This window comes from Daphnia pulex, chromosome 6 (assembly GCF_021134715.1).
Source record: "Daphnia pulex isolate KAP4 chromosome 6, ASM2113471v1".
Classification (NCBI taxonomy): domain Eukaryota; kingdom Metazoa; phylum Arthropoda; class Branchiopoda; order Diplostraca; family Daphniidae; genus Daphnia; species Daphnia pulex.
Genome location: NC_060022.1, coordinates 4,365,206 through 4,381,226, shown reverse-complemented (window position 1 = coordinate 4,381,226; position 16,021 = coordinate 4,365,206). Strand labels below are relative to the sequence as shown.

Sequence of the window (16,021 nt, the reverse complement as noted above, 5' to 3'; positions counted from 1 at the left end):
AACAATTCAAATAAGCTGCGCTCATTTTATTAATTTATCAATTAGTTCGCATCAATTTTTAATTCTTGTTGGCTTACTGGTATGCGTCATTCATGTGTTTCATTGAAAATATGAAATGAGTATACATAATAGGTCTGTACTAACAAAAGAAGAGCCTATAAATCAGAATGAAGATGGAATAGCGGATACAAAATCACCGAGGCCGCTCCTCTTAACGAGGAGGTGCCGGTGTGGCGGCAGGTCCCTCTTGATCAAAAAATTCAAAATTGTCTTGTTGCACTTTGCTTGAAGTGTTTAAAGTTTAAACATTTTCAAATGTGATGGTTACCCACAAAAAAAGTTGTGAGGTACAAAAACAAGCCTGATCTGCAGTTGTTTGACAAATGAGATTTTTAGTGAATCCTGACTGATAAAAAACAAAATAGAGAGAGAAAATAGTTGCAGTAAACCGCCTAGCTCGGGAATTCACGTACTTCGTGACTACGTAACGATTTATAATCAATCCCACCGAAAATTGTCATAAAAGAAGAATTGTGTCCTACCTTTTTGCCTGGGAAATACAGCCAGGCATCCACAGTTGCTCCATCCATCCGCTGAAGAGTTCAATTACACCACCAGACGGGATAGGGTAAAAAGGAGGTCCTCGTGAATACACCCACACTCTCATGGGCATACACGAGAACATTTAAAGAAAGGGGAAGAAGAAATACGGTAATAACTCCAATGAAAAGGGATGCTGTTTATCTAAATAGAAATAACAAAATTGGATTACGAAATGACAGAACAACAAAAGTCTAGGGAAAAGTTGAAAATGAGACAGCGGGTTAACTCTTTATTAGTATTAACTAACAGCATAATTGAAGATCCTCATGTGATACACTGCATTCAGGGAAGATGTGCATTAGTAAAAAACTAGCAGGTCACGGGTTGATAAAAGTAAGTTAAAAATCATTACCCAAGCAATGACACTAGGATTGTTGGTGGGTGCCAGGGGAGACAGACAGACTGACGTCAGACTCAGCACAAGCAAACTTGTACATCTTTTTGTTACGATGGCTGGCTCTGGCCTCAAATCTGCACAAAAGAAAAAAGGTTACACAGCAATTTGCAATGCATCAACAGTGCAATTACACAATAAATGCTAGTCAGGAACTAACATTTCACAAAATTAGAACAGATTTAAATTTATTATTTAAAAGCACCCATAAAATCATTGCATTTCTATTCTTATTTTATTTACCCGCCAAAAAGGCCAAAAAGCATCGAGTCGAGGGCATGAGGAAACGCGACACCAGACACTTCACACGAAACGATCACATTTTCATAATTTGATTTGTTCTTGTTTTGTTTTTTTTTTTCATTTCATTCAGCCATGTATTTAGTTTTCAAAGGAGTTATCGCTCCATTTTTTACTAATAAATAATCTCAAACTTTATGGGCATATGCTTCATCGTCTTGAAACTAGAGGAAAGCAGACGAATCTAATCAGCATGCTTACAGTTACGTACAGATACGATTAATAAGATATCGATAGAAATAAAAATGATAACAAATCAAACTCCCAAATAAAAATACACACCGCTCAAAACCATAACCGAATAATTTTTAGTTGAAAACAATAACATTTCTTTTTGGTATAAAATTCCCCGGTAAGACCCCCGCCAAAAAAAAATTTATGGGGAAAGTTTTTTCAACTCTGGTTTAATATAAAGATAACTTATTACAATTCTCTATAGTTAAAAAAAAAATTAAGACTATTAAAGTTTCTCTTTTTGACTTCGTATATTCTTCGGCTTTTACACGAGACGTTTTGCCATTTTTTTAAATAATTCCCATGGGTGTAAAAAGATAAAACTCTATTTACCTTCTCCAATTTTATTTTATATGGAGAGTTGGAGCACAATATTCTGCTTGCATGGCCAGCTACTACGCGTAAATAGTATTTTACTCGGTATTTTATATCAATTATTTTATTTGCGTTACTCCCGTGATCAGATCTTTGAAGTGTAAATGAGCTTCCCATGCATTCTAATAAAAATTATAATGAACATTTCGGGGCAAAATAATTATTCGGCTAACCTTAAAACTAACGCAACCCAGACGGAAACTTAGCCATAAAATTTCAAGCTTTCCCATAAAAGAAGAAGTCTGGTGGTTTCGACACGGTTCAAATTGTCCTTGTAAGGAGAAAGGTCAACATCCTCTCCGAGATAAAGTCTAATAACTTAATAGGGGTATTTCCCGAATAAAAATCGCCAGCTTTCGCGAGTACGGTATGTTTGCCCATTTTTGTTTTCGGGATTCCCAATACCAAGCCCAATACGGTATCGGTTAGAATAATGTCAGATTGCCAAGTATGTAAATGGTCAACTCAAAAGCCACTCTAAGCTAACATGTATATACTTTCCAGAAAGTTTTCTCCAAAACGAATCGTAGCTGGATTTCTTTACCTTTGCGATTGTGTCGATGGTTTATGCAAAATGCGATAAACGCAAGAATTAGAAAAGTAACTTTTAGAATTTACTCCCTTCCCCTCTTCCACATGTTTCCCCATCTATTGCGCATTACAGCAAAACGAATAGCTATAAAAGAGAAAATATCAATTTCATTTTGGCAGAATCAAATAAATAGATTTAGTATTCGCAACGACAAATAAATAACATGAAAATAACAAAGTAATGAGTTGTTTTGGGGCATTCTATAAATACATATATAAATACTTTGTCTTACTCTTAGATGGTTTTTCAATCGAGAGTGGTTCAAACAAATTTAAAAAATTACTCAATGGGAACAATTTCGAACTCTTAATAACAGACGAGAAAGGCCAAAGGACTTGATCAACGAGCCATCAGACTTAAACAGGGAATTAAAAACACAAACAAAAAATCCGTTAATTAATTCCAAAGGCTAGTTAACGTGGGAGCAGATAAGAAGCTTAAATCGACGGCAGCAGACGAGGCCTTGTTTGATTTGACTTCGTGGAGATTTGTCACTCTTGGTTCTTTCTGCTGTGATCTGTAATTTTGTGACGAATATCCTGATCCTCCGCCAGTACTGTAACTCTGTGGCTCATAGGAAGGTTTCTCGTATTTTGGGGGAGGAGAATATGAAGGTCCTGGTGATCCTGGTGGCCCGGGATAGCCATCAGCACCGGGTTTCCCTCGAGGTCCTGATTGTCCTTCAGGACCAGGCACACCAGGATAACCTGGAGGGCCGGGCTTTCCTTGCGCACCTACTCCTCCAACTGGCCCTATAGGTCCTATTTGACCAGGGCGTCCTGGATTTCCGGGATGGCCGGGTGCCCCAGATTTTCCTTGAGGTCCGATTTGTCCAGGTTCTCCGGGGTAACCAGGAGTACCAGGGGGTCCTATTAAGCCATCTTTTCCTGGTTTACCAGGTGACCCAGGTGCTCCTGATTGTAAAACAGAGATTGAAATTTGAGAATACTTTTATTCAATTATGATTTGATTGATAGAATTTGTATACCCGTATAACCAGGAGGTCCAATAGGGCCGACAATTCCTGGTAAACCATCTTTTCCTTGGGGACCTCTTGGCCCGGGAACTTTACTGGGAGCTCCCGGATATCCATCTTTACCCGGAAGTCCATTGTAGCCAGCATCCCCTTTGAGCCCCGGTTTCCCAGGATAACCTGGAGGTCCCTCTTTGCCGGGATATCCCACTGGCCCAACGGGTCCGATCGATCCCTTTTTGAAAGTACATCAAGTTAGAATATTTTTCAAATTATAGCGCGATTTTCAAATTGTACATTACTATTTAACTGTAGAACCGAAAGGTCTAACAAGACTGGTAATTATAATATAACAACAATTAAAATTGACATCTCACCTTTGGTCCTGGCACGCCGTTAGCTCCCGGATATCCATCTTTTCCCGGAGATCCAGCATAACCGGGAGGACCAACAGGTCCGGGGAGTCCGTCTTTGCCAGGTCGTCCTACACACACAATATTAAAAAAATTAGTAACTGTCGAAATAGAAATGATGTAGAAGTAGCAAAGTAAGAAAACAATTAAAACACCATTGTATCCAGGTTCTCCTTTAGATCCAGGCAGACCAGGAAAGCCATCCTTTCCGTTGTAGCCTGGTACTCCAGCCAAACCGGGAGGTCCAGCTTTACCCGGATAACCTGGATAATAAAAAATGATATTAAGAATGTTAAAGACTATTGAATAATTCGGGATACATTGCGACAAAAATATTGATTCGCATTTGTGATTTTATTAAATGCCCTTGTCGACTCAAGTATGTACCTCTTTCTCCAGGAACTCCCTGTTTTCCAGGAATTCCATCATAGCCTGGTTTTCCTGCAAGGCCTCTTTCGCCTTGCGGACCGGGACCTCCATTTTTACCAGGATACCCCGGAGCTCCAATAGCACCAGGGTAACCGGGAGCTCCAGTATCTCCCTTATACCCAGCGGGACCAGGTTGGCCAGGTGGGCCAGGAGGACCTGGAATGTATTTTGGCTTCTCATAGCGATCTCCGCCATAGCCTCCTCCTCCTCCACCTCGGTAACCACCTCCGCCATGTCCTCCGCCACCTCCACCTCCATATCTGCCCTCTTCAGTTTCATATTCGCCGTCTAATAGAAAAAGTCATGATGTGAATCAAGGAAATCTCTTTTGAACTATTCTTTGCGATTGTAATTGTATGCGTACCTCTTCCAACTCCTCTAACGATAGCCGTTCCAGGGGGGCCAGGAGGGCCGGGAGGGCCTGGAGGACCTTTAAGCCACGGTAAAAAATCGAAAAAGCGCTCCCATTGTTCCTGAATTCTTTCAATGTTGGCTCGCTCTTCGGCTGGATAGGCACTGGGATCTGAGCCGTAAGGGTTCAACAAGGCCCAATCTTCTCTGGAAATCGGTATAATTCTGTCGAGCACTTCTCGACGCGGAGTCGCTTCAGCCAAGGAGAAAATTGTGACCGCCACCAACATTGGCGCAATAATCTGTTATTGGAAATGATTAGTACCAGCAAAGTGTTTTCCAATATAATATTATATATAAAAAAAGGCAGATGGCAAACTACTGGCATTATTCCTTAATAAACGTACCAGCACCTTCATGGTAGACACTTTAACACACATCAGTAGGTTTGGTGGTCAATGGAAGTGTTGAACCAGTGGTAGTAGGTTAATAAGTTTCGCCTGCAAAAGTTACAAAGGGAAAACCTATTTAGTACCAGAGGGTAAATTGGAACAACCGTTGAGTGGGACACATAACGTTTTCAGTGCCTTGCGGTGCGCTGTAAGCTATATAGGCTATATATATAAGTAAAAGACGTGTTGGAATCACGATTATAGCATCCAAACGTCGTTTTGACCTCTTTTCTATTCATGCGTAAATCGCAGAACCTCGATGTGAAATAGACCATGCTGGCGAGAGACAAAATACCATCATCATCACTTGACTTAACATCTTACTGTGCGCACTTGTAGTTCTGAAATGAAAAATGCATCAAATATTACCGACGCGCAAATAAAAAGCCGCAACATTGGTTCTTGCTGGTTAACAAATCATTTCAAGGTACCGTGAGAATTTCGAAAAATCGAAACCAAATTCTTGGCGATTTGCCCAACTTGAATATTGTGCGGCTTACCGTTGACCAGCCAGGGCGGCACTGCGGCAGTGTTCTTGTTTGACAAGTATATCGCGAATAAACCTTTCAGTCCAATGACCTTCTATGATATATGTGATAAGATAGACGTCATGAAAACCACTTGTGATTAACACATCTAAGGGAAATTTACAAACATGCAAATATTCTAACCATCCTATCTAACAAACCTATATTCGTTTGAAAATAAAATGATATCTCTTAGCTTATTTACTGATTCAATGCGCAGAAAATGTAATCCTACAAGTGAGACACTATACGATACGGCACGGGCACGACACGAAAATCTTCCCTGCACACTTTGAGGTGTTTGGTAGCCAAACTGAATTACCTACCTCCACCAGGAAACGAATGCGATGTTGCACCACGAACTGCCTGCAGTTGGGCACTGACTAGGGCTGAGAGACCATCGGTCGTTTAAGTAGGTGACGCCATACGATGAGGAGATGAAATTCCCGCGACGCCTTAGTATACACCTTTGAAATAAACGCTGATTGTCCCGAAGAACAAGGCGATCAGCGGATGGGTGAGGGGATTCCACCTGGAGCGATAGTCCCCAGCATAAGCTATACAGAGAGGGAATAGAATATGTAGAGAGAGCAGGTGACGTGAATCAGGAAGTAAGTAAACAATGCTCACCGCGGCTTTTATTTGTAACCTATCAGCATTGAGGCTCTCACATGGCGAAACCGCACATCTTTTTAAAAGTGAAGACCTTGAAAAAAAAAATGAAATTGTGTTTCGTGTTAGTAATAGTTTCTTTCTTTCTTTCTTTTTTGTTATTCTTTGTTAGTTTTTCTTTGGATTTTATTTTTTTTCATTCAAAAAGATTTGGACGGATAACTGTAATTAAGGTACTAAACACGACGTCTATAATAACTGCAGTACATCGAGAATTCAGTTAAGCGCCTTTTCAACGTAAAAAAAAAACAAGCTACAATAGTTGTTTTTTGCGGATCGAACGGTAAAACGCAAACAAGTTGAAATACACTTAGATACGCACTTCTTACTGCGCTCGATAAAAAACAAAATGCAGGCGAATAAGAAAATTGATGCGAATTTGATTAGCATGCTGAACGAACGAAATTTTCGGCAACAGGTCGCTGCTGCTGGCAATGAGATGCGCCATGTTCTCTCGCTCGCGACGTGATCAGACGTGGAACTGAAGCTATGTTGCTATTGGCTCCCGGCAAAACAGTGTCCTTTATATAATCTTATTCTCGGAGCAATAATCTGACAAGATTCTTATTCAGGATAAAGATTGATTGCCACTATAGATAAAGACCATACGACGACACGTATAGCAGCAAGTTACCGCAAGTTACACATCGACTAAATTTACACATAGGTAAATGCTACATGTATGTCGCTCAATTATCAGGATTGTAAAAAATGGGACGACTTTAGTTTTCGAGATGCACTTCTTAACAGAGCAAAGCAGCACAGCAGGACTGCTTGTATTACGTATTCTGAACTATTCAGTATCCAGCAGGCGTGCAACCCGTTTACCGTTATACCTGCTGATGCGAAGATGATTTTCCGACTGTACTCTGCTCCACGAACAAGAGCGCTATCTGTTACCCTTCGCACTACTTAAAGATTTAAATATAAAACTTTATTATAAATCCGCTTGATTTGTTATATTAATAAATGAATACATTACATTTCTTATATTAATAAATAAATACATTACAATCATTAGATATAAAATTCAGGCTATTATTATGATGTGGGATACGAACGTTATCAATCCGCATCGACTGGTGATGGATTATATGTTTTACGTAAATTGATTTCAATAGATTTATTTCAAGATAAACCTCGAAAGGGATTTGAAAACTTAAACCTGTTGGCCCCGATTAAGTTTAATCTGGCAGAAACATAAAAGGTTTCAAAATGATACTAGTGGCACAGTAAATATAGGTTACGTCTGTATAGTGTCCGTAGGGTATATATGTACACATCTTTTTTACAGCGTCCATGCAATATATTTCTTTCGAAATCTAATTGAGAGAGAAATCTGGGTGAAATGAGTCAGCGAGATAAATGTGACAATCTGTGCAAAGGATTCTTATCTCAGCTTGCCTTTCCCTTAAAAAAGAGGCATTGAAACAGCTCCGACTCATATAATTGCATACCTCAGAAACTACTATTAGTCGTTCCACTGCTTTCATCGGTCTACCATGCCATTTTCTTTTGTGTAATTCAACTAGTCACGAAATTATAACAGTTATGTGAATGGCCAATGTCCGACAAAAAAAAAGAGAGAGAGACGTTACACTTTAGTGAGCCAGTTCCAGTCCGCCATATGCTGCTGATCACTCAACATTCGACAACTAAAGACACGCTCGTATATTATAATATAAAGCGTATTTAGAAGTTTAAAGTTACCTTATTCTTGGAATGCTGATAAACATTTAAAGGTTAGATTTGCCGTGTCAAACAGTCAACAGTCAAACCGGCCAACGAATTTCTGTTAATAAAGGATGCAGAAACGGCTAGTTATAAAGCGCATCATGCGCGCGTTATTAATTTTTTCCAATTTTATTAGGGGTGTTAAGCCATCCAATAAAAGTTTTCAAAGCTGATTAAATTATTCAAATACCTGTAAGCTACACAGCAGTAACAGACACTTTTAGTACTGTTTCTTTAACTGTAAAATCCGTGTCTATAGTTTGATCGCCAAGAGATATAATATAATAACTTAACGGATCTAGGGCATCCGCCGCATGACATGTCTCAAAATCACGTAAACTTGTACGAAGTTTTAGTTCTGTTACTAACGTGGGACAACAAAACCGCAGGCTATGAGTTTGATTTTATGTGGGAAAGGCGATCCAGCAGCGGACGGATCAGATAAAAGACAAAAAAAACAAACAATCAACGAAGAAAGTAAAAATTCTTTCACTTTGAACACCAGATATTTCATAATCTACGTACTGAATCTTGAACAGCACAATACATTTCGTTCCGGTTGAAAAGGATTGCCTTGTTACGTAAGGCTTGCCCCCAACGGGCGCCGGTTCATGGCGGTTGCATCCTATTCCCTTTCGGACTAAAAAAAAATGTAATGACGGCCTTGATATGCTGCATATTTTTTTTTAATAAGCGGTATGGCGACCGTATATCTTTGGAGAGTTCTACTGTCAGCAACCCGGCATGAGGAATGAAAGCCTCTACGATGGAAAAAGAACGTTTAAAATAATTATTCTTCGTGAAGTTATATAGATATTAGTCATTAGTAAGTCATAATGGGTTGTAATGGTCACCGTATTTCGATTTGAAACAGCATGTTTCTGTTAATTTTAAATTTTACGATGCATTTTTATAGGTCGACATTTTAGAGAACACTTATTGTATAGTAACGACAACATAAACACAAGACAATTGTGTAGCAACAAGTGAGGGGAAAATTACATACCGCGTGACAGTTTTTCACTATTCCAAGCTTTGAACCACTGACCCTATAGAATTGCAGTCCAAAAATTACAACAGATACTCCAGTCTTTCACTTTTGATGTGATTATTTAACAGTGAAAGAGGTTCTATATTTCGAACATTTTTACTAACAAATAGCTGTTAACTTGTACCGAATCGGCAAACAGAGCGTGACAAAAAAGCAAATTTTATTTACGGTTAATTGAATAGGTGACTTTCTCCTATAAATTTATTACTTTTGCAGACGTATAAGTTTTGACGATTTACCGCGATTGACAATAATTTCTCTTTCTCTGAAAAAGACAAAAGAGCATATTTCCATTGACTTTCCTTGCAATTGATTTATTAGCAATAAATGTCAACTAAAAGGACTAAAAGTCTTTTCTCTTCTTGCAATCAACTATTCATCTCTAATAATCCAAGGAAATATTCTACTTTCCCTTTCTATTAATTCTAAACCACTCAGCACATAGATAAATTTGAAACGTGTAAAATAAAACAGGAAAAATGGAATTGGAATAGTATTAAGAAATAATTTGTTACAATTGTTTCGTTACGAATGTGCATTTTGTATTTAAAGCAATTAAAATCTTTCTGTTTACATCAACCAACTGTTGCAAGTGAAGTGAATATGAAATTACCATCGCTTTGCGATGACGAGGGTGAAAAATGTATAGCGTTTAGAAATATAGTTTTCTTTTTAATGTTGATGATCACCTAAAGTAGAATCTGAGAAAATCTATCGTCCGTAAGCGGACTGAAGTGGCTGGAATGAGGACTCGGCTGAAGGTGTCCACGTAGACTGAATGGGAGCTGACCAAGACGTTTGTGATGGGGTATGGAATGGGGAAGGTTCCTCAAATACAGCGTGATGAGAAGGTTGCTCGACTGATTGGGTTGGGTAAGCTGGAGCTGAAATTGTGCTTATACTGCCAGCTGCACCGGGTTGTCCAGCTGGTCCAGGTTGTCCAGGGCCACCGGGTGCTCCATTTTGACCAGCTGGACCTGGACCTCCTTGGGGTCCGGGGCCTCCTTGTGGTCCTTGAGGTCCTGGTCCACCCGGGAAGCCAGGTGAACCTGGTTTACCTTGAGGTCCGGGGCCACCAATCGGTCCAACGGGTCCAGCCGGTCCTGGGCCGCCATTGAAACCTGGAGCACCGGGTTTGCCTTGAGGTCCAGCTGGTCCAGGTCCGCCTGGAAAGCCAGCAGCTCCTGGAGCTCCGTTGAATCCATCTTTGCCGGGTCTGCCTGGTTGTCCGGGGCCGCCTAGATAAAATGAAGTGGTAAGAAGTTTTTTTTTGTCAAAGTTTAAATAGAATAATTTTGAAATTAATAAATGGAATAAAAGTAGCTACCTGGGAAACCTGGTCCGCCTGGTAGTCCGTCTTTGCCTGGAGCTCCGGGTCCGCCAGGGAAACCATCTTTTCCGGGAGCGCCATTGAAGCCAGGGGAACCAGCAGGTCCTTGGGGTCCAACTGGTCCAGGTTGCCTGCTTGGAGCACCGGGTTGTCCATCTCTGCCAGGACCACCTGGGAAACCAGGACTTCCAGCTTCACCTTTAGGGCCAGGTCCTCCCGGGAAACCATTTCCACCAGGTCTTCCAACAGGTCCGACTGGGCCAGCTGGACCAACAGGGCCAACGGGTCCGGGGCCGCCATTGAAACCTGGAGCTCCATCTTTACCAGGTAAGCCAGGAGCACCGGCAGGTCCAGGTTGATTTGAGGGCAAAGTTACTCCGGGTGAGCCAGGTTGACCCTTGGGTCCAGCTAATCCAGGTGATCCATTAAAGCCGTCTCTGCCAGGGGATCCTGGACCTCCATTGAGACCAGGTGCTCCGTTAAATCCAGCTTCTCCCTTAGCTCCAGGGAAACCAGGTCCGCCAGGAGCGCCGGGAGCTCCATTAGAACCACGTTCGCCTGCTGGTCCAGGTCCACCAGGTCCACCATTGAGTCCGGCAGGGCCAACAGGCCCGGGTCCTCCAGGTGTTCCTGGATTTCCAGCATTTCCAGTTTCTCCCTTCGGTCCAACAGGTCCTGGTGGTCCAGGTGGTCCTGGTGGTCCGACTACTGTGCTCTGTTGGGACTGTCCGAATCCTCCTCCAATAGCACCTCCATCTGATCCAGGAGATCCTTGTGGGCCAGGTGGGCCGGCAGGTCCCTTGAGCCAAGGCAAGTACCTGACAAGCCGTCCAATCTCTTGTTAGCCATAGTTCGGAAACTTATGTTATTGTTTGTCAATTTCGTAATTACTCGATGAATTTTTCCCATTGTCTTTGGATTTCTTCAATTTGAGGTCTTTGTTCGGTCTGGAGTCCGTTATTTTGTGTCCCCCATTGTTGAGACGAGATTTGTGGAGCCACCTCAACAAACTGAGGAGCAGCAGGTTCATACTGGGTAGCAGTAAGCTCGACTGGATTCAAGGATGCCCATTGGTCAAAGGAAACTTGTTGAGAAGCCTCAACAGTCTGTGGAGTAGGACCGTACTGTGGAGCAGCAAATGCCGCTGCAACCAAAAAGGGGAGGATAGCCTAACGACAAGGAATTGATTACGTTGATGATGTAAACTGCCTTATTTTAAATGTCTAATAAAACTTACTACTGCCTTCATGGCTATATAGTCTTCTCAATTAGCGTCTTGAGTGACAGGGTCGACTGCATAATCAGAAGGAATCGAATAATCAGAATTCAAAGTTTTCGTTTTTAGGATTATCAATGGTTTGAATAAATCTTAACATGATACACATTTAAGTCTGGAAATAATTGAGATTGAATGAATCATGACTCAATAGCACTACATATGAGACCATGCATCATACATTATGATATGAGTTTCTGATTGAAGCCTTTGAGTAAGAATCGTTTTGTTTCCACCAATTGTTACCTTTTCTTAAGATGTTTCTTCGATCACTGCCAACACAACACTGACCATAGACTGCAGAGATCCCGCCTTTTAAACATGCGTGCAGGCGTCTAGGAAATGTGAAAGAAGTGACGTAACCCACGGGTGAAGATGAGAGTGGGACGAGGTAGACGATAAACTGGGTGTACACATGGATAAAAGTAGAAATCTTAACTGTAGAGAAAGGAAAGAAAGTGTAGAAATAACACAGCACGAAAAAGACCAAGCATCATAGATCTTTTTTCTGAGTTGACACCATTTCTCTTTTACTTGGAGTTAAATCTTCAATGATGCATGTTGCTATTTATGTTGTATCCTAAATTTTTTTAGTTGAATGAAGGAGTAATATTTTCCTTATACTTTGATGTTCTTGTTATAATAAGCAAAGAAAAAGGCTTTTTGTCAGTCTGTTCTTTGAGCAGTTTGGTAATATGTCAGTCTCAAAGACTTTGAGACTGACATATTACCGAAAATAGTATAGTATTCCTTCAAATCTAGTCTTATATCTTCCTCCAATCAATATTATTATCTTTGCTATTACATACCTTAATCACCTTATAACCACTGATTCTTCGACGCGTTACTATTTCTAATTAAGTGCAAACAGATATGTAAAAGCTAAACAGTGCTCTTATAAACTCTCTGAGTCCTATAGTAAGAAAAGACCACTGCTTTAAAATTTCATACCGCTATATTACGGAAATATCAGTTATAGGCCTTATAGCGAAAGGAAAAAAATGAAATCCAGCAGGTGGTTGATGTGATCTAGGGAAATACCACCGGGAATACCTGAGGCATTTAGAGCTATACATAAAAGTGAAATCTTTTTTACGTTTTGGGAAAATGAACAAAGGCATATACTATTAAGTGATGAAAAGACGCACCAATAGTTCGGGGAATTTATTTTGCTGAGTGGACTGCGTATATAGCCACCAGCAGCCTGACTCTCTTTTAAATTTAAAATTCTTCCTTATTCTAATTAAACTATATAGGAGCTGACTGTCCGACCTCAAAACAGTTTATACCTACTCTCTAAAATGCCCAGAATACCTTGTTTTTGAAGACCCTGCGAAGAAAACAATTGATATTTCATTTTTTGAGTTATTTTTCAGCATTTCTTGTCGGTTAATATAAGCTCAATAAATGAAAGAGCGATCATTAGAAAATTCTTTAAATCTTTTAGATCACCACGTCCACCTATTCAAGAAAAAGCAGATGTAGGCTAAACAACAGAATTCGGGGATACATAAAACATATTTTGCTTTAGTACACATAACAGTTGAACAAAAAAAATGTGCTCGTCACAAAGTAGTACTAGAAACCTTTTTTTGGCAAATTGGAATGCAGACCAATTTTTCTCGCAATCTCGCCCCAGTTTTTTTATCTGGGGGATGGAAAGTTTGCGGCCGGAGCAAGTGATTGCTATGTGTTTCAAGTGGCAGGGTTGGACAGCCGCAGGTCTTCTGGGTCTATGGACAACAAGGATAAAATAAAATTTTGAATTTCATTATCTCATTTCTCATGCAACATTTCCTTCAATGAGAAGGGGAACATAAACATGAATCCAATAAACCAAGGACGTTTGCAGAAATAATATATCATTTGCGCATATTTTAAGATTCAATGTAAATGAGTTCCAATTTGTTATTGAGGGAAATCCTCACTTAAAACTTTGATGAAACAGAATATTCATTGGAATAATTCGAGCGTTATATTTCTGGAAAGGTTTTGGCTTTTTCTATTGAATATAGTATACTCTTTTTAATGCGACACAGAACCTGTGGAAATATGTTTATTTTTGTTATTGATTGCGGAATCTAAAAGAATTAAAGACCAGATTGTACCAACGATTTTTAACTTTCTTTATTTAAATTACAATTGCAATATCTCCAATAAAAATAGATATATGTACGGACATTTTTTCAAAGAATTTTGTTGGGATCTAAAAAAAACGGTAAGCTGCCCGAATTTAACAAAAGACCAACTCATAAGGCCTTAATAATGGTTCAGATTGGTGGCACTTTACTCCATTTTGGCAGCCAATGCATCATACAGGCTGGGCTTAATAATAGCGCGCAGGAGCGGCGTAGGTAACTACAGGTCCTGGAGCACCGATTGGTCCAATTGGGCCAACTGGTCCAGTGGGTCCAGTTTCACCAGTTTTGCCTGGGTAGCCAACAGGGCCGACCGGTCCGACGGGGCCAACAGGGCCAGGACCACCGGGGTATCCAGAGGGGCCCTGTTTTCCTTGAGGTCCGGCAGGGCCGACTGGTCCAACAGGTCCAACGGGGCCAGGACCGCCGGGGTATCCAGAGGGACCCTGTTTTCCTTGAAGACCTTGAGGACCAGGAGCTCCGGGGCCACCAGGGGCCCCAGGTCCACCAGGATAACCATCCTTACCAGTTTTGCCTTGTTCGCCTTGAGGTCCTGCTTAGCCAAAAAGTTAAAATCATTATAAGAATTCTATTAATCACATTTTGTCCACGGTTCACGGACCTGGAGCTCCAGGAGCGCCGTTGTATCCATCTTTTCCAGGAGCGCCAGTCAAGCCATTGGAACCGTCTTTACCAGGAGCTCCATTGTAGCCTGGATTTCCAGCAGGGCCTCGAGGACCAGCAGGGCCGTTAGATCCAGGAGCGCCGTTAAGTCCGTCTTTGCCTGGAGCTCCGTTGTAACCTTGGTTTCCAGCCTCTCCCTTGGGACCAGGGCCGCCAGGGTAACCAGGAGCTCCGTCTTTACCAGCGGGGCCTCGGGGTCCAGTTGCTCCAACTGGGCCAATGGGTCCAGGACCTCCAGGAGCGCCAGGAGCTCCGTCTTTACCAGGGTAACCAGGGGCGCCAACTGGGCCGGGGACATTAGATTGAACAGTTAAACCAGGGACTCCAGTTTCTCCCTTAGGTCCAACAGGTCCGGGGGCTCCATTGTAACCGTCTTTGCCTCGAGCCCCAGGTGCTCCATTCAAGCCTGGAGATCCAGGAGCTCCGGGTTCTCCCTTTGCGCCAGAGTAACCAGGTCCGCCAGGGGCACCAGTAGCTCCATCATTGCCTCTTGCACCAGTCAATCCTTGTGCTCCAGGTGTTCCATCATCTCCGGGCTTTCCTTGAGGTCCGGGAGCGCCAGTAGATCCAGGAGCGCCAGTATTTCCCTTTTCTCCCTTAGGTCCAGCATATCCTTGCGGGCCAGGGGCTCCAGGTGGTCCAGCAATATATTTATCAGAGTAGTCAACAACTCCGGGAGCTCCAGCGGGTCCTTGGGGTCCTTGGGCACCAGCTGGTCCTCTCAGCCATGGAAGGTACCTAAAAGGTTCGTATATTTATTTCGTCTGCAATTTTTAAAAATTTTCAACTGTTGCTTACTCAAGGAAGCGTTCCCACTGTCTTTGAATCTCTTCAAGCTCGTAGTTGTCACCGTAAGCAACTTGAGCCCGCTGGTATTGCGGAGCAGCCAAAGCAACCGCAAAGAGACAAGTTAAAATGATAGCCTAAACAAAAATACAATAACAAACGAAGCTATAATAACTGTGGGATGTGTTATGTTAGGGCAATTAGGTAACTTACTGCTGCTTTCATGATTTTCAGATTAAATAATGCTGGTAGAACAAAAGTTTGCTTCTTCAAAACAGCAAATATTCTAAACGAAAAAAAGAACGGGTCGTAAAAAATTCACTTTTCAATCACTTTCCAAAATGTTTACGATGAGATGATGTCGCTTGAAATCCAATTTGAAGGATTTTGAAAAAGAAGCTAACCTACCTTTAAGTTTGAAATGCTGTTTGCTTTTCCGCTGCTGAACCAACGCTGATGAAAATTTGCTGATCGCTGGCCTTTTAAACTCCCAATTGCTCCAATTAAAAGTAAAGGAAAATGGAACTCTTCATGAAACACCGCCCGTTAAACCTGAAAATGCAAGGCCATAAACAGGTTGCTGTACTGGAGCCCACCAAATAAAATTGGCTCGATTCAACTTTAACAGTCACTCACCAAAAGTGAAAGGTTAAATCGTTAAAATCAAACTGAAATTCATTTTATCCTTAAAGAATCGAAGTGAAAGG

General features: G+C 41.3%; 3 protein-coding genes across 8 annotated transcripts; all 3 read right to left on the bottom strand.

Annotated features, from left to right (window-relative positions):
• Positions 1 to 2,608: 2,608 nt before the first annotated feature.
• LOC124195919 (collagen alpha-1(VIII) chain-like) lies at positions 2,609 to 6,251 on the bottom strand. 4 transcript variants are annotated; one of them, XM_046590598.1, is made up of 8 exons: positions 5,970 to 6,251; positions 5,072 to 5,164; positions 4,678 to 4,966; positions 4,272 to 4,601; positions 4,040 to 4,147; positions 3,849 to 3,955; positions 3,487 to 3,706; positions 2,609 to 3,412 (listed from the first exon to the last, which is right to left on the bottom strand). In XM_046590598.1, exons 2-8 carry the CDS (start codon positions 5,102 to 5,104, stop codon positions 2,895 to 2,897), a joined length of 1,605 nt encoding a protein of 534 aa, XP_046446554.1. In that variant the 5' UTR covers positions 5,105 to 5,164; positions 5,970 to 6,251; the 3' UTR covers positions 2,609 to 2,894. The 4 variants fall into 4 exon arrangements, with proteins under 4 accessions (XP_046446554.1, XP_046446555.1, XP_046446556.1 ...); XM_046590599.1 differs by having other exon boundaries at positions 5,849 to 6,198; XM_046590600.1 differs by having other exon boundaries at positions 5,078 to 5,164; positions 5,970 to 6,197.
• A 3,369-nt stretch (positions 6,252 to 9,620) lies between these two features.
• LOC124195920 (collagen alpha-1(I) chain-like) lies at positions 9,621 to 12,104 on the bottom strand. Of its 2 annotated transcripts, none has more exons than XM_046590601.1 (5): positions 11,953 to 12,104; positions 11,668 to 11,723; positions 11,322 to 11,599; positions 10,428 to 11,248; positions 9,621 to 10,338 (listed from the first exon to the last, which is right to left on the bottom strand). In XM_046590601.1, exons 2-5 carry the CDS (start codon positions 11,677 to 11,679, stop codon positions 9,812 to 9,814), a joined length of 1,638 nt encoding a protein of 545 aa, XP_046446557.1. In that variant the 5' UTR covers positions 11,680 to 11,723; positions 11,953 to 12,104; the 3' UTR covers positions 9,621 to 9,811. The 2 variants fall into 2 exon arrangements, with proteins under 2 accessions (XP_046446557.1, XP_046446559.1); XM_046590603.1 differs by having other exon boundaries at positions 11,668 to 11,821; positions 11,888 to 11,989.
• A 1,714-nt stretch (positions 12,105 to 13,818) lies between these two features.
• LOC124195922 (collagen alpha-1(I) chain-like) lies at positions 13,819 to 15,948 on the bottom strand. 2 transcript variants are annotated; one of them, XM_046590605.1, is made up of 5 exons: positions 15,723 to 15,948; positions 15,528 to 15,600; positions 15,327 to 15,451; positions 14,467 to 15,266; positions 13,819 to 14,397 (listed from the first exon to the last, which is right to left on the bottom strand). In XM_046590605.1, the coding sequence occupies exons 2-5, from the start codon at positions 15,537 to 15,539 to the stop codon at positions 14,033 to 14,035; spliced, it is 1,302 nt and encodes a 433-aa protein (XP_046446561.1). In that variant the 5' UTR covers positions 15,540 to 15,600; positions 15,723 to 15,948; the 3' UTR covers positions 13,819 to 14,032. The 2 variants fall into 2 exon arrangements, with proteins under 2 accessions (XP_046446561.1, XP_046446562.1); XM_046590606.1 differs by having other exon boundaries at positions 15,528 to 15,602; positions 15,726 to 15,768.
• Between the last annotated feature and the right edge of the window lie 73 nt (positions 15,949 to 16,021).